Raw genomic sequence first — 24,999 nt, forward strand, 5'->3', positions numbered from 1 at the left:
AATGATCTCAGCTCTCATTAGCTTACTGCCCAGTACGGACCACCATTTGTAATGGCTTTATTCTTCTCATTTGTCAGTTCTCTTGTTGAGACATGGAACCAGGGACCCCAATACCATCACCTAACTCGGAACAGATTTAAAGACAGATTTCCTGGGGCACCTGGGTGGCTCAGTCGTTAAGCGTCTGCCTTCGGCTCAGGGCATGATCCCAGCATTCTGGGATCGAGCCCCGCATCGGGCTCCTCTGCTGGGAGCCTGCCTCTTCCTCTCCCACTCCCCCTGCTTGTTTTTCCTTTCTCACTGGTTGTCTCTCTGTCAAATAAATTAATTAATTAATTAAAAAAAAAAAGACAGATTTCCTGGCTGTATGATCCTAGGCAGGTCATGTTACTTCTCTGAAGCACAGTTTCCTCATTTGTCAACTGGGAATGATAATCATGTTTATTTCATGGGGTGGTTGTGAGGATTATTGTTAGCAGGAGTAGCAGTAATAGTAATAACAGTAATACCTCATGCTGTTTTCATAAAGACGTCCCCTCACTCACTCACACATGAGAAATTACTGCATCCCTTTGAAGAAATTTGTTAAATCGCATAGACATCACAACATGTGTAACTGATCAGATTTCCCTTTTCCCATTGACTACCAGGAAGCTCAGTGCAAGTTAATACTCTGCCCTTTCTTTAGTACATGGGGGAACATTTTGCTTCATTTTCCAGTTAACCTCCCGATCAGAGAGCTCTCTTGCCAAATTTCATGGTCCTTTGTCTACCACCTGAAATCCTGTCTGGGATGAGAGGAGGGAGAAGCCAATGATATAATTGTCTTTACTAGACACAGACTACAAGGCAGAATTTGTTAAAGGAAGAGGTGAAACCATTGGTTTTCCCAGCATAACTCTGTCCTTTCTCCCAGTCTCTGGGAATCTTATTCCCAGACTCTACATATCTACCTTGTTTCTGTGGTGAGAGTAAGTCGCTCAGGGGCAAAGTCTGGATCTGCATCAACTTGGGGTTCCCAGCATCCAACAGAAGCTGCCACACTGAAGGCCTCAGGGAAAATAGAATGGATGAATGATGGAAGGAAGAAAGGAAGGGAGGAAAATATGGGTATGAAAATCTATGGAAGTCATGGGTGCAGGAGCAGATTAAATTCGTGAGCACATAAGTGATTCTCATGGACTCTTCATAGCAAACATACAGGAGGTATTGTTATGACCACAATTTTTTCAGATGAAGAAATCCAGGCTTGGAGGGGTGTGTGAACAAATAAGTGAATACATGGCTGGTGGGTAGGTGGGCCAGTTTCCCTCAGTGTGTTTCTAGGATGGGCAGCCCTATCCTTGCCCTTGGGTGATCTCACCCTCTTGGGCCCCCGGGCTCTGCCCTGCCCACCCCCACCAGTAAGAACCAGGCCAGGCCACCAAAGTTGCTGAGTATTTATTTGGTCCCAGGAGTGGTGCAGGAATCCGACTAGGGACAGGAGTGGGTGATCCTGTGCAGGAAGAGGGGCACTGGGAGCGAAGGGGGGTGAAGGCTGGCTCACTGATTGTCAAAGCAGAGAGTGGGAGGCTGGGGTTGGGGGAGGCCAGATTGCTCCCCTCCCCCAGGGGTCCCTGGGGCTTCTGAGTATGTGCTTGGTGGGAGAGTTGGCAAGTCACCATGATGGGTATAATGCAGGGAAGGCAGGGAAGGCAGGAACGGATCAGGTTGGGGTGGGGTGGGGGTGGTCAGTGGTCTGAGAAGGCTTAAAGGTGGGCCTGGGTGTGGCTTTGGCCAGGAGTCAGAGGTCAGGGGCCGAGTCCAGGCTTAGCAAGGGGCTTGAGGTGGGGATCAGGGTGCAGGCAGCGACCTCACTCGGTCAGGCGGCCGCAGTGAGTGCCACTGGGCAATGGGCCGCCGGGGGTTGGCCAGCATGTCTGCCCAGTGCCGCAGGCCAGCTCCCCCAGCTGCAGCCCCTACAGCCACCCTCCCAATGGCCTCGTTCTTGCCCAGCTTGTCATAGTCCAGCACGGTCAGCTCCACCTGTACCTTCTAGAGACAAGAAGGGCAGGGGGGAAGAGACAGGAGAGTTCGTGAAGGAGGCATGGCGGGGAGGGGCTTGGGTATCATTGCCAAGGAGACCCTCTCCCTAGCAACCAGAGGTCTAGGGGGACTTGTTAGCACCCTGTGCTAAGGCCTCTCAGGGGACTCCAACAGTGCAGGGGGTGGGAGGTGAGAGAGGGGAGAGCCTCTCTTAGAGGGATGCTCTGGACTCTTTCTTCCTCTGCATCAGATTTCAAAGGAGATAAACCCTCAGGACCCCATTGGTAAGGGGTTGTTAGGAGTCGCCTTAGGGAACAGTGTCCTAAGGGAGAGCCAACCTTCAGGACTCTGAAATGGGTGGAGGAGCCAGGCCTAGATCCTGCCTAGGCCCTGTTCCTGAAGAGCTGTGGGGAAATCTTTTCCTTAGTACCCATAATGCCGGAGCGGTGAGGCCTGGTCTCCCTTGGGGGCGGGGCATCCTGGTCTCGCTTAGGGGCTGGGCGCCCTGGTCCTCATAAGAGGAAACTGACTTTGGAATCACAACCTCAGGCCCCCAGGACCTGGCTTCTAAACGTTGCTAAGGAGTCTCCCTTCCCCTAGCAACGGGGGCTTTTAAGGGCCTGGGACTCTGGGGGAAGGGCTGCTCTGACAGGGGCTTCGGGTAGGTCTGAGCTCACCTGCACCTGGTCACAGGGCACCTCGAAACTGAAGGCCTCGTTGTAATAGGGGTTCAGAGTGTTCTTCTTGATGGTCGTTTTCTTCTTACGCACCTTCTTGCCCCCTTGCAGCAGGTGGACCTTGACATATGGATCTGGGCAGAGAAAGGGGTCTTACAGCTCCTGACGCCGAGCGCAGGGGATCACGTTGAGGAGGATGCATGAGAATCTTCCTTGGAACAGCACACAGACACCCTGTGCACCCCTCAGGTCTCTCTGTGTCCAAAGCAAGTCTATATCCTCCCTGGCAGTCTGCACCTCCGTCTCCACCAGGGACTCTCAGGACCCAGAAACTGCCAGAACCTTTGCTACGGAGCCTACCCCTCGCCCCTACACCATTCCCTTGCTTCCCACACACCTGAGAGCCCCCCTACATCCATCTTCTTCAGGTTCTTAGCCTCCAGGACGATGACAGTGAGCTTCCCGGCCGTAGGAACATAGCGGAGGGAGAAGCAGATGTCACCAAGTTTCTCCTGCTAAAAGACAGAAAGGGTCCCCTCGCCAGAGCCCCTGCTTCACATCCATCCCCTCTCGGACCTTTCTTTCCTCCCCCCGCCGCCTTAGAATGGAATGGTCCAGTGAAGACCACAGTGGTACAATCCAAGGAGGACTGAAGATGGTGACCTACCAGGAGAGCCCCTGGGACTAGCACTCTGCGCAAGGTGGAATGGCCCGAGCCCCGAGGGTCCAGGAAGCCTGTGATCTGATTGGCCCAGGCTCGCAGTGGGCGGGCCCATCCGCGGGGGCGTGGCCACGCGTGCTCACCTCCTCCCGCGGAGCAGCCTGCAGCTCCCGCCAGGCCAGCACTGGCCGCCCCAAGTCCACAGAGCTCATGGGGACTCGCACCTCCCCAATGGCATCGTTACGGGAGAAGCGATCGAAGTCGTACACTGCCATGACCAGTACCCTGCCCCCCAGCTCCACGTAGGGGACCTAGATGAGGGGGCCACAGAGAAGAGAGCACAAGGTGGGGAGTAGGAAGTCAGAGAGACAGGAAGTGGGGCATAGCACATCCAAGTAGAAGGCGGTGAGTTGGGCAGCAAGGGTTCAAGGGAACAGCTCTGCGGAAGTCTCTGGAACCCAAATGGGACAAAGCAACAGCCCAGGGGTCAGCAGTGCCCCATGGGGACAATCCTGGGTCCAGTGTGATAGTCCCCAGAGCTGTAGCTGCTACCTGAGCTGTGACTGCCTCCAGAAAAAAGCTGAACGGGTCATCCCACAGTGTTCCAGGGACTGGGGACAGGTTGCCAAGCCTGGGGCACAGAGGCCAGGAGCTCACCTTGAAGGCAAAGTTCTCCCCAAAGTGTGGGTTCAGCGTCTGCCGATGCACCTTGGTCTCATGCCGCCTCCGCTTGTCCGGCAGGAGGTAGACCCGCACATAGGGGTCGGAGGAGCCACCCAGGTCCAAGGCTGCCAATCCCTCAGCTTGCAGGATGCCCACCAGCAGCTAAAAGGTGATAAGGGGACTCTAGTCCTAGCTTCCTTTTTGGAGCCTTCTCTAGAAAGGGGCTAGAACCCTGGGACCCTCCCCTCCACAGCACCTCCCCCCTCTACACCTACCTGGCCACTCTGGAAATCATAATCGAGTGAGTACTGCAGTCGTCCTAGCTCATGCTTCTTGGCCACCTGCGGCCCTGGCCCAGATGGTGCTGGCTCCAGCTCCTCCACTTCTGGCTGTACCTTAGGGAGCCAGCAGCAAGGACAGGTGAACTTTTCCCCTGTTAGTGGTATCCTCCAGGCCCAGAAGCAAAGGGAGACTCACTGATCCCTCAGGCTATCTCTGAGCACTTACAGGCTAAGCAGAGTCAGAGTTTGACTAGTGTTGTCTGCCACAGGCAGGGACTAGTCATAGTAATACAGATGCAATACTTAGTCTAAGTTTGACTAATGATGTCTGCTATGGGGGAGAACAGACCCTGTGACACACATGCAGGGTGTTGTCATGCCTAGACTAGGAAAACAGGTGCTGATAGCATCTTGTTGCCTACAAGAAGGATTCAGAAGATTTTATTTCACATGCTCATGAATGTATGGGGTGGTTGTCCAAACTGACATGTTGATTAGTGATCTTGCCACAGAAAAACACGGAGGAGGAATAGTATCTTTACCCTGTATTGGCCATTCTAAGCTAGAACAAGAGTTCTCCTTAACCTAAGCCACTAATTTCCAAAATTCAACGTGAATCAGAATTCCCCTGAGAAACGCGGTCAAATGCCTTCATTTCAGAGAGTCTGACTTGGTAAGTCTGGTGCAAGACTCAGAATTTGTGTTTCCACAAGAACCCGAGGTGAGTCTCATGCAGGTGGTCTTTGGACGTCACTGGCTTGAGTGATAGGGATGGTGGCTGGGTACCCGGACCCTAAAGGTTCCACCTGATAGGTGATCATTACAACAGCTGTTTGTCGACTAGGGAGGAAGGGAAATACCGGCCTCCCCAATGGCATCACACTTGAGGCTCAGAGAAGGATAGTGAATTCCCCCAGGTCACAGAGCTGGGGAATGGTTGCTCTGGGTTGGAAACCTAGAACTTCCTGGCTCCCAGGTGAACACCATTCCACTCTGCACTCAGACCTGTAAGCTTTCATTCTCCACTCCAGTGGCCTCTTCCAACATATGTTTCTTTCATTCTCTTGGGGGCTGCTATGCCAGCCTCCTCCCTGGACTCCTTGCCCCAAATCTGTCCTCCACATGGGTTCCAGAGGATTCATTCCAACACCCATGCAACCCTATTCCTCTGCTGAGCACGACTCTTCTGTGGTTCCCAATTGCTCCCGTGGCGTGGGTACTACTGAGCTCTTCAGCCACCCACTCTAGAGTGCGGTATATTTGTCATCTGTGCTCCAGCTATTGTGAAATGCCTCAGAGTCTGGATTCCAGGCCCCAGCACACACTCTTCCCTCGAGCTACAATGTCCTTCTCTCAGTTGTGGCGAACTCTGTGTGTTCCTTGGGTCTCAGCACAGAAGATACCTCTACTGGGAAGCATGCTTGGACTGTCCAGGCTATCAGATGGTGCCCCCATATGCTCTGTGCTGCCCCTAATGTGGCACATGCCACCCTGTCTTGTGAATGTCTGTGTGAGTGTCTGACTTCCCCACCAGACTGGTTCTCACGAACAGGGACTAGATTCGGCCCATCTCCAGATCCCTAGGGTCCAGGTCAGGGCTAAACACCCGTAGGAGATGAGCCAATAAGGTGGGCTAGGAGGGAAGAGAACAGGGACTGAGGCTGCTGGGCCAAGGGTGCAGGTCGGGGCAGGGCTGAGGGCCTGGGCCAGGCCGCACCTTGTCAATGTAACTCCGACCCAGCTCCTTCACTTCCTGAAGGTGGACCTGGGCTTGGGCCTGGCTCTTCTTGCCCAACCGCCTCCGACAACGCTTCCGGTAGACACAGAAACAGCAGCCGAAGACAAGGAGGCCTGAGACCAGAACGATTGCGGCCAGGGCCCAGGGGGGTACTGCAGAGGGCATGGAGACAACACTCATTGAGGCCCTAGGAAGCCAGCTGGTTGATTCAGTCCTAATTACACGTGGAAGCTGGAATTCTGGCCTTGTTTTCCCTCCCGCCATTTCCATTCCGTTTTATTGCCGTGTTTTCCTTCCAACTGCGCTCACCTATAAAGCGATCTGATGCCCTATTCTAGCCGGACACCTTCCAGATTGTCTTGCCTGTTAATTCCACCGCCCCTTCCACCCCCATTCTAACTTCTGCTCAACCCCTGACCCGTCTGGAAGCCATGCCCCTCCCCCGGCCTCAGTTTCCCTATCTTTAAAAGAAGGCAGAGGTGGAACTTCCCTTCCAACTCACAGTCCTAGATCCCATTCCATTCCACACTCTTTGATCTGGTTCTCGATTTTCTTGCAAACCTGTTCCTTTTCCATTTCACTTAAGAGTCAAGCCCAGGATTCCGACTGCAAAGCCACCCGGATTTTCCCGCCCGCCCGCCGAATACACCCGTCCGAATCCCGCCCCTGAGAATCCCAGCCGGGCTTTCCCTCCGCTCTGGCCCCGAGGCTCGCTCACCAGGGCCTTGGCCGATGCGACTCGAGTCAGGAGGCGTGTCGGGCGCTGGAGTCCCTGGGGTTGGGGGCTCCGAGAACATGTTGGCGGGGTCTTACGGTCCTTTCTGTGGAGACACCCAAGAGCCCTAGCCCCCCACGCCCACCCCGTGCATTCACTGAAGCCTCCGAACAACGAAGAACTCCAATTCCCATCGGCACCCTGGGCGACCGGCCGCACAAGAATCAGCCAGGAGCCGCGAGGCATACTGGGGGTTGTAGTGTCAGCCTCCCCGCGACGGAGGGCGGGCGCCGGGGGTGGGCTCCAGGACCTAGTTCCATCCCACAGGGACGCCCCCGCCCTCCAAGGCCCCCCAGGAATCCCGCCGACTTCTACCCCTTCCGTGCTCGTCCCCACGGGCGTGAACCGGAAGTGGGCGAAGGCGGGCGTGGGAACCAGGGCCCTGGGTTGCCCCGAGCAACGGGTGGCTGGTTAGGGCGGGGCGGGAGCTAAGATGGTTGCCCTGGCAACGGGCTGTTGCCAAGACAACGGGCGGGGCTGACGTACAGATGCAGAGTCCAGGCGTGGCGGGCTCGCTCCTCGCGGGGTCAGGACCCCAGCCCCGGCCCCACGCAGAGCGAGCGTGGGGAGAGGGCAGCCTCGCCCGTCGGTCCACGCGCCCTCGGCTGGCTACTCCCTGCACATCTGGCCCTGCGGGCAGAGACTCGGGCTCCCCGCCCTCCCCGCTCTCGCCGAGGTCTCCCTGCTGCCACTGCCCGGGGTGGGGATGGGGGGGGGAGTATGGGGGTGGCGCACATCCTTCCCGGCCTGCTGTCTCTCCCGCGCATCCCGAGCTCTGTCTTCACACCTGTCCTCGTGACCGCCTCGGCCTCCACACCTCTCTCTCCACTCGCGATTTCTGTCCATTCCCCCCACCCCCGCCCGGCCTCTCGCCGCGCCCCTGTCTCTGTCTTCCTGGCTCTCGGCTTGTGGTCTGGTCTGTGACTCAAGGGTCTCCCAGTCTTGCCCCCTGCCTGCTCCTCCCGCCCCTCTGCTCTTTGTCTCCACACCTGTCTCTAAATCCCAATCTCCCCATTTCAGGCTCCAGTCGTCCCACTCCCTATGTCGGTCCCTCCCTAGTACCCCCCGCCCCCCACACACACGCCCCGTCTCTCTTGGGATGGAGATGAGGAGGGCGTTTAGGGAGGGCGTCCCAGAGGTTCTTACCTGCTGGGCGGCTGGACAGGACCCTCGCAGGAGACACCCAGGCGCCGGCCCCGCCCGGACCCCGCCCCCGCACCCTGGCGGGTGGCGCTGTCCTGGGTGCTGATTGCCGAGATCGCTGGGGCGGGGGCGCGGCTGAGCGGAGCCGGCCGGGGAGTGTGTGTGTGTGTGTGTGTGTGTGTGTGTGTGTGTGTGTGTGTGAGTGCGCGTGCGTGTTAGGTCCCGGGTACAGGGAGAGCCCCGTCCCGCCCCTCGTCCCGCCCCCAACCAGGAACCACTAGGGTGCCCACGGATATTTATCCTGGTCCCCGAGGATTTTTTGCTTTCTGGTCCCGCTGTCTGGCATCCAGGCCCCCTCTCCCCACCCCCACCGCCGCCAGGATACCTGATCCGAGGACCCCGGAGCCTCTCTCTGGAGACCCAAGTAGTCAGATATCCAGACACAAGACTCAGCCTGAAAGTCTCCAGTGAATCCGCCCCAGACATCACCCCACCCTCTAAGTTCCCCCAACAGCAGGCTCAGGAAGCAAGCCCCTATGCTCCTAGCTTCAGCAAACAGTGTCCACACTGCCCAGACCCTGGACATAAGTGTGGACTTCCAACCCTCTCTGAGAGACTCAACTATCCAAACACATTTTTTTCGGGTGCAAAATTGTGGGTCCCTCTATCTTCGCTCCCAGGACATTTACCTCAGTGCCTGAACATCAGGAATCTAGCCCCACTCTCACCCCAGTATTATTTCCAGACCCAGAAATCCACTATACCAAGAGTCTCTGGGGAGAATAGTGATTTAATAAATTATGGGATAGAAGAAAAAGATATGTACAAGCAGTGGGGTGCAGGGAAATCTCAGATCCTAGGAGACTGATTTGGTTTCTAGAGTAAAACATGGCATAGATCCTCCCTGCCCTTGTTCCTGGGGTAGCTAGAATTCCAGACTCTAATTTCTTCCTTCCTCAGGATCCAGCTTCTTTCTCTAAAATCCTGCAGCCTGGGTCCCCAGCCACCTCCTCCCTCAAAGAGCGAGGAAATCCTAGCTCCCATCCCTCCCTCCTCAGAAGAACCAGGAGTCTAGGATACCTGAACCCACCTGCCCTCTGCTCCAGGGAAACGGTTTAGGCTGCCAGGCCTCTTCTACCCCTGCAAGACCCTGGAGTCTGGGACCCTAGCCCTCTGCTGTCCCAGGGCTCCAGGAATCTGGGCTGAAGTGGGGATCCAGAGTTCAAGTCTAGCTGGGCTGGGGTCTCAGCCCTCCCGAGGCTCAGACATTCTCATACAGCGGGTTCTCAAATGCAGCCCCATTGTCTGTGGGGGCTTGGCCTGACTGCTGGAGAAATTGCAGAATGCACTGGTGCAGGAACACATACTGGGCCTGGGGGGGGGGTACAGGGTAGGGGGTGAGCCCTGGCCTCTTCCCCCTCCCAGAGCCCCCCGCCCTGTGCCCTCAGGAGCCCCATCACCTCAGTCTGCACCATCAGAGGCCGGCTTTCCCTCATCTTCCGCACATAGCTGAAGGGCCCCACACATCGATCCCGTTCCAGCTGCCTCAGCAGGACGTCCAAGGCAATGAGGGTGCCCGTGCGGCCCACGCCAGCACTAGACAGGAACAAGAAGGGGTTGGGCTACAGGAAGGGGGAGTCTTGCCTGATTGGAGGGATCTGTGTTTGGAGCACCCAGGATGCGGACATTGTTCGGCAAGATAGCATTCTGGGGGATACAGCATAAGTGGGGGCTATTTAATGGAGTAAAAAGCCACTGCGTGTGACTATGCATGGAGTTCCTTCTGTCTGCTAGGCTCTGCCTCAAGTGCCTGACATGCCCTTTTCACTTGCCCCAGCCTTGAGAAGTTGGAGCTGCCAGCACACCCACTTTACAGACAGGGAAATGGAGGCTGAGTGACATGAGGTCACTTGTCTGTCCTGGGTCACTAGGACAATAAACCACAGAGCTGGAGTTCACACTCGAGAAAAGGAACTCCTAAGGTCATCTTTCCAAAAAAAAAAAAAAAAGTTTAAACATCAAGCTAACCATTTTAAAGAAAACAATTCAGTGGCCTTTAGGACATTCACAATGTTGTGTGACAGCTGGTCTAATTAGTTCCCAGACACTTCTAACTTCCCAGGAGACCTTGTACCCATTAAGCAGTTGCTCCCCCTGCTCCCCTGTCCCCAGCCCCTGGTGACCATCGAGCTGTTTTCTGGCTCTGTGGATTTTCCTATCCTGGACATCTCCTGCAAATGGGATCATACTATGTGGGACCTTTTGCGTCTAGCTTCTTTCACTCAGCATCATGCTTTCAAAGTTCCTCCACATCGTCGAATGAATCAGTATTTCATTCCTTCTTAAGGTTCAAGTTAACCATCTTAACCACTCTGCACAAGTCCCTTCTGTGCTTGGGCGGGAGGGATGACCCCCTGCTGGGGACACCTCCAGGGGGCGCTATCTGGGGACAGGGCAGGTGTTCGGACACACTTCAGCACAGAGCTTAAGAGTGCCACCATGGGGGGCGCCTGGGTGGCACAGCGGTTAAGCGTCTGCCTTCGGCTCAGGGCGTGATCCCGGCGTTCTGGAATCGAGCCCCACATCAGGCTCCTCTGCTATGAGCCTGCTTCTTCCTCTCCCACTCCCCCTGACTGTGTTCCCTCTCTCTCTCTGGCTGTCTCTATCTCTGTTGAATAAATAAATAAAATCTTTAAAAAAAAAAAAAAAAGAGTGCCACCATGGGCATCAGTATGGCCACTTCCTAGCAGCCTTGAACCCAAGACTTCAGCTTTCTGACTGGGTTTCCCCAGCTCTGCAGCGGGGAGGAAACCCTTTTGGTCATGAGGTTGCGAGGCTGTCCCTGCAGCCAGAGCCCCATTTCAGAGGCTGTCCGCCCCTCTGGAGCAGGCCCCTTGATTCCCCCGGGAACCTCATCTCCAGAGGCGTCAGGATCAATATCAGGGGAATGGTGGACAGGGTGGACAGGGTGAGGTCCCTGGCACGCTGGAGGTGTTTCAAATGCTGCTTGGCCCTCCTGCCCTTCACCCCTCCCTCCCTTCTCCCCACCTCCGCATTCCCCTCCTTGACCTTTCGAACAGGCTTTCCCATCTTGTCACCCCATCCTCATGGCCCTCAGCCTCGCTGCCCCTTTGCCTTCTGCCTCCACATCCTCTACCCCCTCCTCCTTTCTTCCATCTCCTCTAGAGATGCCCAAGGACCCACTAACCCAGGTTCCTGAGTCCCTCAGGGGCAGTGCCCTCACCTGCAGTGCACAATGGGGGGGCCTCCCTCCACGTTCTCGTCCAGCCACTGCCGCAGCATCTTCTGGAAGGCCAGCATGGGGTCTGGGGAGCGGGGGACGCCATGGTCTGGCCAGGTCACATAATGGAACTGACGCACGGATAGTGTGTTCTGCTCTTGCATCTAGACGGGGGGTGGGTTGGGGAGGGAGAGCTCAGGGTGCCTGGGTTGGTGGGGGGGGGCTGGTATCTGACTGGTGGAGGGCATCCCTGGGCACACTGTGGTCCCCTGGGAGAGTGACAGAGGGCTCGGATTCGGGAGGGGTTCTGAGGCACAGAATCCAGGGGAGGAGATGATGGTCAGGATGGGGCTGGCCGAGTACCACGGACTCACGTGCTGGAGCATCAGGTCTCGGACTGTCCAGTTCTCCAGCACCTCCTCACCCTTCAGCGTCACTTGTAGGTGCCCATGTGTGCAGGTCTTGGCGTCGAGAGGCCAGTAATGCTCACACTTTACCTGGGGGCAAACCGGGAGGTCAGAGAACAGGAGGCCCCACACAACCCCTCCCGGTGCCCTTCTACGCTGTGGGGCTTGCATTCAGTGCCTGCTGAGGAGGCAAGACCCCAGGCCAGCCAGGTTACATTCATCCCAGCCAGGAGGACCCCTCCTTCCCCAGGTCACTGGGTTATATGGACCAATGGATATGCTGGGGCGACTGGAGGAGGCTGTGGTCCTGTGGGAGGGAATCAGCAAGGTCTGAGTCAGGGCGACAGTGGGATCCGGGTCCAGGGCAGGGTCGTGGGTTGGAACTCAGGGGTCAATGCCGAGACCCTGCAGGGCTCTCACCAGGCCGGATTCCACACAGTTGGTCAGCATGACCAGGGTGCGGCTCTGCTGCTCCCACACCAAGCGCCAGAAGTCACCCACCGTCTGGGGCAGGGGGCCCTGGGCTGCAATGAACTCCTGGGGGTTCTCGAGGCCCTGGTGGAGGGAAACAGGCTCCAGTCCTTCCCTTCTCAGCATCACTCAGCACCCTCCTGGCTCCCAACCGCAACCTTACAGGCATGAAACTGGCGTTGATGTAGTCAGAGCCTGGCTCCTCCTGGGGGGGCTTCAGGGCCACACGGGACCAGTCATCTGGGGGAAGAGGCCAGCATCAGTGAAGCAGAGCGGGGGCCGGGGGTGTGAGACCCAGGGACAGAAGTCACGTGGAAGGCCTGGGAGCTCCAAGAGGGGCCGGGGTGCCCACCTCTGGGGGGCAAGGGCTTTGTGTCTCTTACGGGATGGGGACGGGGGATGGGGTGTTGACAAAGTCACGGCTGGGGAGGAAGTCAACAGGGGCCTAAGACTCACAGGGCAGCACGTTACTGTAACGGTTCTTGGCGCTGTTTTCAGGAGCCGAGGCCACCGTTTGAGACTGGCTGTGGCTCTCCAGAGCCAGTTGCTGGGGGCACAGGCAGAGGGGAGAGGCACAGGCATTGGAATTTCTCCACCTTCCCCCAGGGGTACCCCGTTCAGCACCACTCCACTCACCCCCACGCCCTGGAATTCTGTGGCCCCCACAAAAATAAAGCCGGTGTACCACCATCCCCACAGGTCACTTGGGAGGATTTGCGGGACAGTGCGGGCTAGAGAGGTCGGAAAGAGAAGAGGCGCCAGGGGAAAACCAAGGTGTTTCTTCAGCACTGGCCCATAAGATTTCAAGGAGCCAAAAAAAGACTCTTGTTTGCATAAGCAAACAAAACAGGTGGCCCTGCTCTCCTTTAATTCCAAAAGGTGGGCGAGGTCCCGGGGCATGTGCCGCGCAGCTCCACCCCCTCGCTTCCCACCCACCTCGTACTCCTCCTCGAAGCCACGGTTGCCATCCTTCTCCTTTTTCATGACATGGTCAGCAAAGTCTTCTGCCCGGATGTCCTCCATGAAGCTGTGGGAAAGGGGCAGAATTTAACTTCCTCCGGTCCTGTGCTCTTGGGATGAGAGAAAAGCCTGTCCTCCCCTGGTTGTTGTTATGTGTTTCTTAGCGTCCCCAGGACCTATTCATCTTGTAACTGGAAGTTTGCACCTTCTGACCCCCTTCACCCAATTCATCAGCCCTCCTCCCTCTGCCTCTGGCAGCCACCATCTGGTCTCAGTTTCTATGAACTCAGCTGGTTTTTTTAAACTTCAAATACAAGTGATGTCATGCAGTATTTCTCTTTCTCTGACTTATCTCACCCCGTATCACGTCCTCAGGATCTGCACACCATGTCACCAATGTCAGGATTTCCTTCTTTTTTAAGGCTGCATAATACTCCATCACAGATACACCACATTCTCCTTATGCATTCACCATCCGTGGCCACTTCGGTGTCTCCGAATCTTGGCCACCATCCATAACACGGCAGTGGACGTGGGGCGCACATGCCTCGCCAAGATAGCGATCTCATTTCCTGCACATAAATACTCAGAAATGAATGTGCTGGATCAAAACGGCATTGCTGATTTACCCGTTCCACTCCTGAGCTGAAAGCCGGGTCTCGAAGAGACAAGTGTGCACCCATGTTCGTAACAGCATTATTCAAAGAGCAAAGGTGGAAACAGCCCAGAGTCCACTACCCTTCATCCACCGCTCACTCACTTGTCACTGCATTCATCGGTGGAACACGGATGAACAAAAGGTGGTCTGTGCAATGGAATATTATCCTGACTTAAAAAGGAAGGACATTCTGGGGACGCCTGGGTGGCTCAGTCGGTTAACATCTGCCTTCAGCTCAGGTCATGATCCCGGAGTGCTGGGATCGAGCCCCACGTCGGGCTTCCTGCTCAACAGGGAGTCGGCTTCTCCCTCTCCCTCTGCAGCTCCCCCTGCTTGTGCTCTTGCACTCTCTCTCAAATTAAAAAAAAAAAAATCTTTAAAAAAAAAAAAGGAAGAATATTCCTTCCCAGACTACAGCATGGATGAACCTGGAGAACGTTATGCTGAGTGAGATAAGCCAGTCACAGAAGGACAAATACTGATGAGTCACTTCGATGAGGTCCCTAGGGCAGACAGATTTAGAGACAGAAAGTAGACGGTGGAGCCAGGGTCTGGGGAAGGGGGATGGGGAGGGCGTTCGTGGGGACAGAGTTTCAGTTCTGCAAGATGGAAAGTTCTGTGGACGGACGGGAGTGACGGCTGCACGACAGCGTGAATGTGCTTAATGCCACGGAACTGGACACCTGTAAATGGGTACGATGGTAAATGTTACGTGTATTCGACCACAGTTACAGTTTTTTTAATTATAAAAAGGAAAACGGGGCTTCTTCTCCCATTTCAGGCCACTCCGCTTCTCCCGGGCTCCAATTCCCTCCACCCTTTCCCGCATCAGTCCTTCCTTCTAGTCTGCATTTCCACCCTCTCCTCTTTCCCTTTAGCTGGTAAACGTGCTAATCATCTCTCTTCTATATGAAAAAAAGGCTTTTGACTCATGCAGCTCCAGCTCCAACCTGTTCTCGATCCTCTGCTTGTGAGACAACTTTACGAACGCTATCTCGACCCACTTTTGAGGTCCCAGCTAGAGGGCAGTGTGTCCCACACCTCGAGCCGGGGTGACCCCCCCCCCCCACACACGCAGCATCTCCTCCATGGGGGTCTCATGCTCTGGGCCACTACGCACCTGCCCTCAGCCCCCAAGGGCAGCCCCTACACCCCAGAGCTCACCAAAGTGATTCCCACCTAGCTTGTTGGCCTGGTGTTGTCCATTCCTCCCCACAGAAACCATAATTGCGGCTCTCAACTGCACTTTCCCCACCCCCCTACCTCCCGACTGAGCCTGGTGCTTCCCCGTGTAGCCCTGAGGGCCATACTATGTCCGCCTCTCTTGGGATCTGTGAGTATAATAAACTGTTTTCAGGGGCGGTCGTCTCTCTGCTGTTTGGCTTTATCACCCCTAAACAGCAACACAATGTGTTCAAACACCCATGCACGTTCAAACTTCTCATGCAGACCGGTTTTCTCTGCTGCTTTCCTGCCCTTCCCCAAGGCCTGGTGTCTGCAGCACCACTCCACGGGGCAAGGACTGCTTTTCCCAGAGTCCCCCGATCTTGTTTGCCTCCTTTTCTCCAATTCCAAGGGCCAGCTCTCAGTCTGTCCCTGGCCTGAGTCTCAGCAGCATGTAACTCCACCCACCACTCCTTCCTCCCTCCTGGACCCCCCACCCCTGCTGGCACCACCACCACGCCCCTGGCCGCTGGGTCTCCTTCTCCTCCAGGGGCCCCTCTTCCTGCATCCACAAGACAAGGTGACATTCTTGAGAGTCCGTCTCCAAGCCTGTCCTCTCATTGCACACACACTTCTTACGAGATTTAGTCCACTAACATGGCTTCTCCTTCGAGCTCTACACCTGATTCCCAAATCCCATCACTAGTTCCTCCTGCCCGTTCTCCCGACCTTTGGATCGATGTGCCCCCTGCCTCCTGGAACCTGCACCTGGTGTCCCAGAGGACTATCAGGAGGACATCTGGACACAGATGTGGAAGCTGCAGATGCCATGTGCTCAACCAAAGGCCAGCCAGGCTTGGAATCCAACGAATGCATGGATTAATGATCTGTCGCAGATGCCGCAGAGGGCAGGTGGGCACAGGGGAAGGTGGGGAGAAGTCAGCTTGACCGGGGGTGGCACGCTGGCTAGAACAGCTTCTATGGCAAAGGAGAAACTGGACATCACCTTTCCCCACACCCCGTGCATCTGCTTCTGACAGCCCCTGCCTCAGCTTACACCTCCTTTTTTGGCCAGCCCATCACAGCTGTTCTCCCAACTTCCCGTCTCTCCTCTGTCAATGCCGGGGGATCATTCTAACACAGAGACTCGATGATTGCTGACCCCACCTAAAGAACACTCAGAGCAATGAAGACATGTGCACAGACCTGCCCTCCAACGGCTCATCCAGCTGCCCCATCGGAAGTGTCTCTGCGTGGATGTCGCATGTCCACCGTGAGCTGCTGACACTTTCCCCCACACCTGACCCCAGAGTAATTCCATCTCAAGCAATGGTGACTCTGATCTTCCTGCTGCTCAGGCTGAATTCCTTGGGCTCACACTTGCACCCTCTCCGACTCCCAAACCACACGCCCATTCCTTCGCCAGACCTGTTGTTTAAATACCCAAACCATATCCAGAATACGACAACCTCTAACCATTTCCTGGTCCAAAACAATTGTCTCTTGTTTGGATTATTACATACCACTTCCTCTCTCTCTGACTCTTGCCTTTGCTTCTTAAGTAGGTTAGATTGGGTCACTGAGTCTATTCAAAACCCTCCCAAAACTCCCAAAATCAGCATAAAATCAAACTCTTTACTTGCATCTGCAAGGTCCTGCCTGACCTTGTCCCACCTGATACCTCTCTGACCTCATCTCCTGCCCTTCATCCAATCTGCTTTAGTCTCAGAGATACCAACATTCTCGAAACTCTGCAAGTATGCACCTGCCTCAGGACCTTTGCACTTGCTGGTCCCTCTGCCTGGAATGCCCTTTCCCAAGACGTTCACGTGGATTTGCACAAATGACTTCCTCTTAGTCATCATCTTAGTCTGGCTTTTCCTGGACACCTGTCTATAATTTTCTCTAATTTTAGCACTCGATCTAAAATATTCTTCTACACTTTCTAGTCCCACCTCTTGCTCTATTGCCTATTGTAAGCATCACAACCACTAGGATCTTGTTTATTAAGGGCTTCTTGTACTCGAATGTAAGCTCCATGAGGGCAGAAATTTTTGTTTAATTCACTGTGTCCTCTGCACCTAGAACAGTGCCTGACACATAATAGATGCTCAGTGAATATGCTGTTGGATGCATAAAGTCCCAGAGCTGAAACTAAGACTGACTCCGAAGCCACTGGCCCAGGTTGTGGGGAGCATGGAAGGCTTGTGATCCTTGGGGCAGAAGGCATTGTGTGGGTGGGTTCGCTGAGCCCGCACTCTGACCTCTCCAGTGAGCAGCAAACACCCCTTGATTTGACCTGACAGCAGTTCTTCCAGGTGCTCCCCAACACCTTCTGCTTACCTGAAGATCAGACCCTTGGGTGCTGGTTCCCTCCGGCTCTTCTCGTGCCTGGAAAAAAGACATTGCAACAGAAGGCCCGAGGGGAGTCAGGCTGGAACCAGGGACAATTACGCTCCCCCTGCCCCCTCTCCAGGTAGTCAGTCAGCCCCATGCAGAGTCCCACCTCTTCTTCAGGAAGAAAATCAGCAGACCCACCAGGATGAGAAACAGGATGACGCCAACAATGGCTCCCGCAATGACCCCTGGGGGAGGAGGCATGAGGACTTGTTAGTGCTGGCCTCATCCGCTGGCAACCTGTCTCTCCTACCTCCGTCCTTGCCTGGAATGTGACCAGAGGGCCTACAGGACAGATGTGAGGGCACAGAGGGAGAGGAGAAAGCCACTGGATAGAGCCTCATCTCCCACACAGCCTTCCCTAGAAGCCTGGTCCGAAGATACCATTTGCTCAGGTAGCCCGGTTGCCAGAGTGACTCTGCCCCTCCATGGGCTACACTAATGGTTCTTGGAGAGGACGATTTTGGCCCCACAGGACACATCACCAATGTCTGGAGACATTTGTGGTTGTCACGACTGGAGTGGCGGTGCCCTAGCATCCAGCAGGTGGAGGCCAGGGGTACTGCTGGACACCCTACAATGTACAGAACAGCCCCCACAGCAAAGAATGACCCGTCCCCAAAAGTCAATAGTGCCAAGGTTGGGAAGCCACTATCTGGCATTGATGGCATGGATGGCATGGATGGCTCTCCCCAGAATGGAGGCTCGTCTTCTCAAAGGTCCCGTTTGCTAGCAGAAGGGCTCCCCTGCAATGGTGGTGCTGCAGGTCTGGGTCCCAGGTTCTAACAAGCACAGATCTCCCAGGATCTGTCCTTAGACACCTGGTCTTGGGGTAGACTCCAGCACACAGCCTACCTCCATCAGCTGTCGCTTCCCAATGGTCTCGGTGACTAGGACCCGCCAACAGGTTCTGGCAGGGTCTGACACAGCCTGGTGGGGAAGCCATTCCCCTCATGGACCTGGTCCCCCAGGGACCTTGCTTGCTAAGCAAGAGACCCGCCTGGAAAGTAGGATCCAGAGAAGCCCAGGTGGAAGTAGAATTCATTTATCATTGCCCCAAACCATAATCTCTCTCCAGATCAGAGACCCAATCTTATAAGAGGTCCTGATTCACAGGAAGTGACTGAGGGGGCCCAGTGAAGCCTATGACCACAGCCAAGGTATATGATCAGAGATTTCCTAAGTATGAGGCTCAAACTTCTCCAAAATACCCCAGTGATGAGCAGAAAATGGTGCAGCCACATCGGAAAAAAGTTTGGCAGCGCTCCAAAGGATAAACACAGAGTTGCCCATCTGAGTGCACGGTGCCACTCCCGGGTATATACCCCAGAGAAATAAATATGTGTGTCTGCACAGAATCATGTACATAAATGTTCATAGCAGCATTACTCATAATAGCCAAAACGTGGAAACCACCCAACAGACCCATCCACAGACAGACGGACAAACAAAATGTGGTCTCTCCATACAACGGAATATTGTTTGGCGAAAAGAAAGGAGATCACCGACACATGCTACAACGTCGACGGACCTTAGAGACATTATACCGAGTGAGAGAAGCCAGCCACAGAAGACCCCATGTTGTTTGATTGTCTTTTTAGGAAATGTCCAAAACAGGCAAATCTATAGAAACAGAAGGTAAATTTGAGATTCCCTAGGTCAGGTTGGTGGGGACATGGGAAAACTCGGGGGTGATGGCTTAAGGAGGCAACCTTTTTTGGTGGGTAAGGAAAATGTTCCTGGGAAGGTAATGGGGTGGCATAGTACTGCGAATGCTCTGGAACCCTTAGCTCTACACTTCAAGTGGGTGCATTGTACGATATGTGCATTACATCTCGACAAAGCTGTTTTAAAGAATGCAGAAAACAAAGCAAACAGACAAACGCACAGGACCCGTTGGGTAAGTAAGACGGCCTCCCAACAGAGCCTGATGGGGTCCCCGTAGCTTCATCCCCGTGGGGCTCTGCTCACCTGTGTTCTCAGTGTGGCAGGTCACAGAGGCAGACCTGGCCCTCATTCCATTCCAGAGGGTCGTGACGGTGGCTGGGTAGGAATGGGCCGGCCAGAGACCTGACACATTCACCTCCATCCCGCAGGAGGACGTGTTCTGGGAGTCCTGTCCACCCACCTGCAACTCAAAGGCCTCGTAGCCTCCTCGGGGGCAGGACCAGGTCAAGATGACCCCATGTCCCCCAGAGGTGCTGATGCAGGAGGTGATGGTGACCAGGCTCGGGACTGGGGGGACAGAACAGGAGGGGTCAGTAGGAGCCACACAGGGTGGCTTTCCATCCCCTCACCCACCCCTACTTCCCACCTGTGGTGCCAATTCTCTGAGAACTAGCCCGTCCTTTCCTTCCCAAAATCAAAACCCCTCTTCATCTCTCATACTCTGTCCTCCCCTAATGGACACACAACAGACCCTCCCCTTCAAACCACAATTCCCATGAGTCCCTGGATGCTCTGTGTCACTGCAGTTTATGAAATCATGACCCCATGGCCTGATGGGATTTGGAGTCCACTCACCTCCCACTGCCCCCAGGTCTGACCCAAGCCCCCACCAGGTAGAAGGGGGTCCATCTCACCTGTGGATGCAAAGAGGCTCTGTGCAGAACTGGCCACATTGTTCCTCTCTGCCCACACGCTGAACTTGTACAGAGTGCCAGGTTCCAGGGTCTGCATCTCATAGCAAGTCTCATTGGTACTGACTGTCCGGTTGGCCTGATGTCCTTGGGGGTCTTGCTTTCCCTGGGGATGTCCCCCAGGAGAGCACTGGACCCAGTATGTGTAGGCCTGAGAGTGGGCGCCTGTGGGGGCGTTCCACCCCAGGGTGATTGAGTTGTTGGTCTGAGATTTCTTGTGCAGATCCATGACCCTGTTGGGAGCTGACAAGTGAGGATAGAAGCTCAAAGGGGTGTATCCTCAAGGACCCTCGATCCCGAGCCTGCTCAGCTCCCCTGATTGCTCGGTGAGTCCACTTCCTAGGAAGTTCGAACCACAGAAAAGAGGCCAGGTGGGGACCAGGATCGCCTGGGGCCTCTCTGTCTTGAGTCTATAGCCCTGGGTCCCACCCATCACTTTTCTCTGCACTGTCTCCCACATGAGCAGCTTGAGGCAGGGTCCCTCCTTACTTCTGGACCCTTCTTTCTAGACGGAGCTGTTGACCTTAGTCATCTTAGCCCAAGTGGCCAAAGACTAAAGAGTTCCAGGTTCCATCCACCCACAGTGAACCTAGTTCCTGGCATAATTTTGGTTCCTGTCACACTTGGGGCCTCCATGTATAGGCTGAGAGGCGGGTCCCTTTGGGTTCAGCAAATACACTGGGACGAGGTGTGCACTTCAGTCTTCTAGCTTTTTTGGTTCCTGAGGGATGGTGCTGGGCGGTCAGGGGCTCTCTTCATTCCCCATAATTGGAAAACCCTGGCTGCTGAGGACAGACTCCTCCTAGAAGCAGACCTACAAGCTCAAGGTCCAATGAGGCTAGATGGGGTCACCAAAGTCTCCCCAATCCTTTCCTTTTCCCATCTCCATAGTACTCGGTCTGTCTAGAACTAGCCTGAGTCTCACCAGTGGCTTCAGTGAGTGTCCTGTTATCACTGTTGACCCCATTCCTCTCTGCCCAGACGGTGAAGGTGTACAAGGTCCCAGCTTCCAGATCCTTCAGTGTGATCCAGGTATCTGGAGTGTCCTGGGTTTTAATGGCAATAATCCCCTCCTTGGCGCATGAGACCCAGTAGGTGTAGGGAGGATGATCTGGGCCCAGGGGAGCTGTCCAGTTTAAGGTGATGGAGTTGTTGGTCTGGTCCTGCATCCCAAGACTTGTCACTGCATTAGGAACTGGCAGAAAGAGCAGAGAGTCAGAGTTTCCAATCCCTGGTCCACAAGAATCCAGAAAACAGCCTCCCTGTGCAGACAAGCTTGTTAAGGAACACTTCCTTGAGATGGGACCTAGAGAGGCCTGGACACCTGTAGCCCTCAGGCTCAGCAGCAGACCTCTGGACAGGCCTGTCCCCAGGAATGGCCACAACTCTCCTGCCGACTCAGGGTTTGGGTCTGGCTCAGTGAGGTCATAGAGATGATGGCTGGATCCCAGAACCCAGCGGAGGTGCCATGTTGGCCAGTTCTTAACCTCTCACCAAAACAGAGAGTAGGCACTGATGCTTGTCATCTGTGGAGCTGCTGAGGTTCTGTCTGGAGCCAGGTACTTCATTCCTTTATGCCCACACAGAGACTTTGTACAAGGTCCCAGTTCTGGGTTCACTGAAACTAAAGTTGGCTGAGTGTCGGGTCTCAATTCCGTCTCCCTCTCCAGTCCACTGGACCCTATCCGTGTAGACCTGAAGGCCAGGGCCCAGGGGCACCTCCCAGATCAGGGTGATGGGGCTGATGGTCTGAGCTCCATCCTCAAGACTGTGACACATCTGGGGACTAGAAGACTCAGGGGGTCAGAGTGTCCACATTCCACACACCCAATCCCCCCAGGGCTGAGGCAACATGCCCTTGCTCCCTACACAGCCCTGGCTGCTAAGGAGAGACACCCCCCTCATCTTGCGGTCTGTGTTCTAGAGGGTCCTAGACCCTGACTGACCCCAACTCAGAACCTGTGATGTTCTTTCTTCATCCCTGCTCAACGTGACCCAGGGAGATTGTGGGCTAGAGAGTCCGCTCCGCTGTTCTGTCGAGTCTCATAAAATAAAGAGAAAGAACAGGAGCAGCCGCTGCCTCTCACCTGTGGTGGCGTTGCAAGTCTCCTTGGAGCTGCTGGTTCCGTTTATCTGTACCCACACGGCAAATTCGTACAAGGAGCCAGGTTGCAGTCCGTCCACCAGGACACTGGTGCTGGTTGTGCTTTTGTTCTCGGCTTTGCCATCGGCGCCAGTCCACTGGACCCAGTAGGTGTAGTTCCGATGGTCAGGGCCATCCGGCTCCGTCCAGCTCAGGGTGATGGAGCTGGTGGTCTGATTTGCTACCTTCAGCTTCGTGATGGGATTGGGGGCTGAGAAATTAGGGAAAGGTGTCCCATGTCAGCAAGAGAGCGGATCGGGGGACAGTCAGTGCACATTTTTGCCCTCAAAATCCCCACTGCTGCCTCAATGCCTGGTCCCAGGAGATGCAAGGTATGTGGTCTAGACCAGCACTTCTCAAACTTCAGTACCCTCACATAACACTGGGGATCTTGTTAAGATTCGGGTTTCCATTGAGTCGGTCTGAGATGACACGGATTCTGCATTTCCAGTCAGTTCTGGGCACACGCTGGTGCTGCCCACCCATGGACCATATTTCGAGTAGCAAGGGTCTAGAGCAGTGCTTTCCAATACAATTTCTGCAAAGATGGAAATGCTCTCCCAGGATCCAATATAACAGGCTCTACTCAGTGGGATACTGAGGGGGAACTGGGACTCCCTTACCACAGCTTCTGAGCACACGAAATGGGGAACTGAATTTTCAATTTTACGGAACTTAATTTTTATTTTATTTTATTTTATTTTATTCTATTCTATTCTATTCTATTTTATTTTATTTTATTTTATTTTATTTTATTTTATTTTATTTTAGGGTGAGAGCATGTGTAAGCGGAGGGGGAAGGGCAGAGAGAGAATCTCGTGAAGCTCGATGCAGGGCTCCATTTCACAACACTGAGATCATGACTTGAGCCGAAATTAAGAGTCAGACTACTAACCAACTGAGCCACCCAGGTGTCCCGGGAACTTAAGTTTAAATAGCCACACATGACACATGACGGGGGTCAGGGCTACCATATTGGGCTGTGGAGCTCCGGAACACAGTAGCTGTTTACATCAGGGTGAGGGGGCTGATGGTCTGAGCTCCATCCTCAAGACTGTGACACATCTGGGGACTAGGAGAAGACTCAGGGGGTCGGAGTGTCCACATTCCACACACCCAATCCCCCCAGGGCTGAGGCAACATGCCCTTGCTCCCTACACAGCCCTGGCTGCTAAGGAGAGACACCCCCTCATCTTGCGGTCTGTGTTCTAGAGGGTCCTAGACCCTGACTGACCCCAACTCAGAACCTGTGATGTTCTTTCTTCATCCCTGCTCAACGTGACCCAGGGAGATTGTGGGCTAGAGAGTCCGCTCCGCTGTTCTGTCGAGTCTCATAAAATAAAGGGAAAGAACAGGAGCAGTCGCTGCCTCTCACCTGTGGTGGCGTTGCAAGTCTCCTTGGAGCTGCTGGTTCCGTTTATCTGTACCCACACAGCAAATTCGTACAAGGAGCCAGGTTGCAGTCCGTCCACCAGGACACTGGTGTTGGTTGTGCTTTTGTTCTCGGCTTTGCCATCGGTGCCAGTCCACTGGACCCAGTAGGTGTAGTTCCGATGGTCAGGGCCATCCGGCTCCGTCCAGCTCAGGGTGATGGAGCTGGTGGTCTGGTCCTTCACGCTCAGGTTTCTCACGGGGTTGGGGACTGAGATTCAGGAAGGAGGGCCCAGTGTGAGCAGGGGAGCAGGTCAGTACTGGCCCTTCCACTACCCCCAGCTCTTGCCCCGAGTCCAGGAAGGACCACTTCCATCAGCGTGGGCCATGGATCACCCTGCCCTCCATGAGACCACCCCCCACACCGGAGCTCTCTCCTCCATGTAGGGGATAGACTTAGCAGGGGTCACTCACCAGCCGCCCGGGCTCCTGTCCAGATGCACAGGCCCTGGGGAGAACCCAGAGAGGAGAGTCAGATTCTGAGCCTCATCTCCCTTGACCTGGGGAGACTGTGGGGCTGGGAGGGCCTAGTCAGTGACCCTCCTGTCTTCTGCCCCCACCCTGAGCATCTCTGGGCTAGAGGGAGAGGAGGGACACAGTAAGTTGTCTCCTTCCCTAGACTTGGCTCTAACAAAGGTCACCCCAGTGTCCTCTGTCTTTTCCGGGTGTGTATGTGTTGGAGGGTAGGAAGGGAGTGTGGCAGGGGCAGGACTCCAGGGATCCAGGAGCTGGGGTCAGCTCTACCCATAAGGTCAGGACATATACCTAATGGTTACACTTCCTGAAAAATTCCACCTTGGAATACTCCTGGCAGGAGAGCAATCAACAGAGTGGAATTTCGGGAAGATATCAAGGTTGGGAACCAGGAGCCAGACACCTGGTCTGAGGGAGGAGGGGGCTGGGGCCTGGACTACTGGGTCTGAGGGAGGAGGGGCTGGGGTTCAGGACTCCTGGGTCTGAGGGAGGAGGGGCTGAGGGCCTGGACTGATGGTTGAGGCAGTGGGCACCTGCCCCCCTGGATCTTCATGGGCACACCTGAGTCTTGCCAGAAACCAGAGCTCACTCTCACAGCGGATGGCCTGGTCTGAGAGCCCAGGTGTGTCTTGCTGACAATCCAGAGGCTTGCTTCCTTCTCCAGGAGATCATCAGACCCTACTCCCTCAGGACCCTAGCTCCCTGCCTCCATCTGGGAGCACTCACCAGCAGCGCCAGGCACCCCCAGGCCCGGAGGCCCCCTCTGGTCCTTTTCATATCTCCAGTCACTGCCGATGGACTCAGGTGTCCGGGCCCCGACCTTTCACCCGCTGGACTTTAAACCCAAGAATTTCCCCTTTCTGAGCTGCGTGGTGAGGCCACAGACCAGGGCGGGAAGGGAGGAGGAGGAAGTGGAGGCTCCCAGCCCCGCCCCAGGCCTCAGCTCCGGTCCTGGCCTCTGGACACCCCTGTTCCCCCTGGGGCATCTGACACTATCCCACCCAAATTGCCTGGATACGGGGCTGCTCCCTGCTGCTTCGTGAATGCACAG

General features: G+C 55.1%; 2 protein-coding genes across 2 annotated transcripts; both read right to left on the reverse strand.

Annotated features, from left to right (window-relative positions):
* Positions 1 to 1,424: 1,424 nt before the first annotated feature.
* Positions 1,425 to 8,052, reverse strand: SYT5 (synaptotagmin 5). Its single transcript, XM_045789463.2, has 9 exons — positions 7,967 to 8,052; positions 6,764 to 6,887; positions 6,025 to 6,197; positions 4,302 to 4,421; positions 4,021 to 4,188; positions 3,507 to 3,674; positions 3,100 to 3,217; positions 2,703 to 2,836; positions 1,425 to 2,034 (listed from the first exon to the last, which is right to left on the reverse strand). Exons 2-9 carry the CDS (start codon positions 6,840 to 6,842, stop codon positions 1,834 to 1,836), a joined length of 1,161 nt encoding a protein of 386 aa, XP_045645419.1. The 5' UTR covers positions 6,843 to 6,887; positions 7,967 to 8,052; the 3' UTR covers positions 1,425 to 1,833.
* Positions 8,053 to 8,489: 437 nt separating this feature from the next.
* PTPRH (protein tyrosine phosphatase receptor type H) lies at positions 8,490 to 24,749 on the reverse strand. The gene is made up of 17 exons (XM_087871038.1): positions 24,675 to 24,749; positions 23,889 to 23,922; positions 23,419 to 23,685; positions 21,988 to 22,254; positions 20,826 to 21,095; positions 19,844 to 20,143; positions 19,233 to 19,496; positions 17,371 to 17,449; positions 17,208 to 17,255; positions 13,019 to 13,109; positions 12,539 to 12,629; positions 12,246 to 12,322; positions 12,032 to 12,166; positions 11,579 to 11,701; positions 11,208 to 11,368; positions 9,424 to 9,559; positions 8,490 to 9,335 (listed from the first exon to the last, which is right to left on the reverse strand). The coding sequence occupies exons 1-17, from the start codon at positions 24,723 to 24,725 to the stop codon at positions 9,225 to 9,227; spliced, it is 2,505 nt and encodes an 834-aa protein (XP_087727164.1). The 5' UTR covers positions 24,726 to 24,749; the 3' UTR covers positions 8,490 to 9,224.
* Between the last annotated feature and the right edge of the window lie 250 nt (positions 24,750 to 24,999).

The sequence above is a fragment of the Ursus americanus genome, chromosome 21, assembly GCF_024610735.1.
Source record: "Ursus americanus isolate L20-20 chromosome 21, mUrsAme1.1.p, whole genome shotgun sequence".
Lineage (NCBI taxonomy): Eukaryota > Metazoa > Chordata > Mammalia > Carnivora > Ursidae > Ursus > Ursus americanus.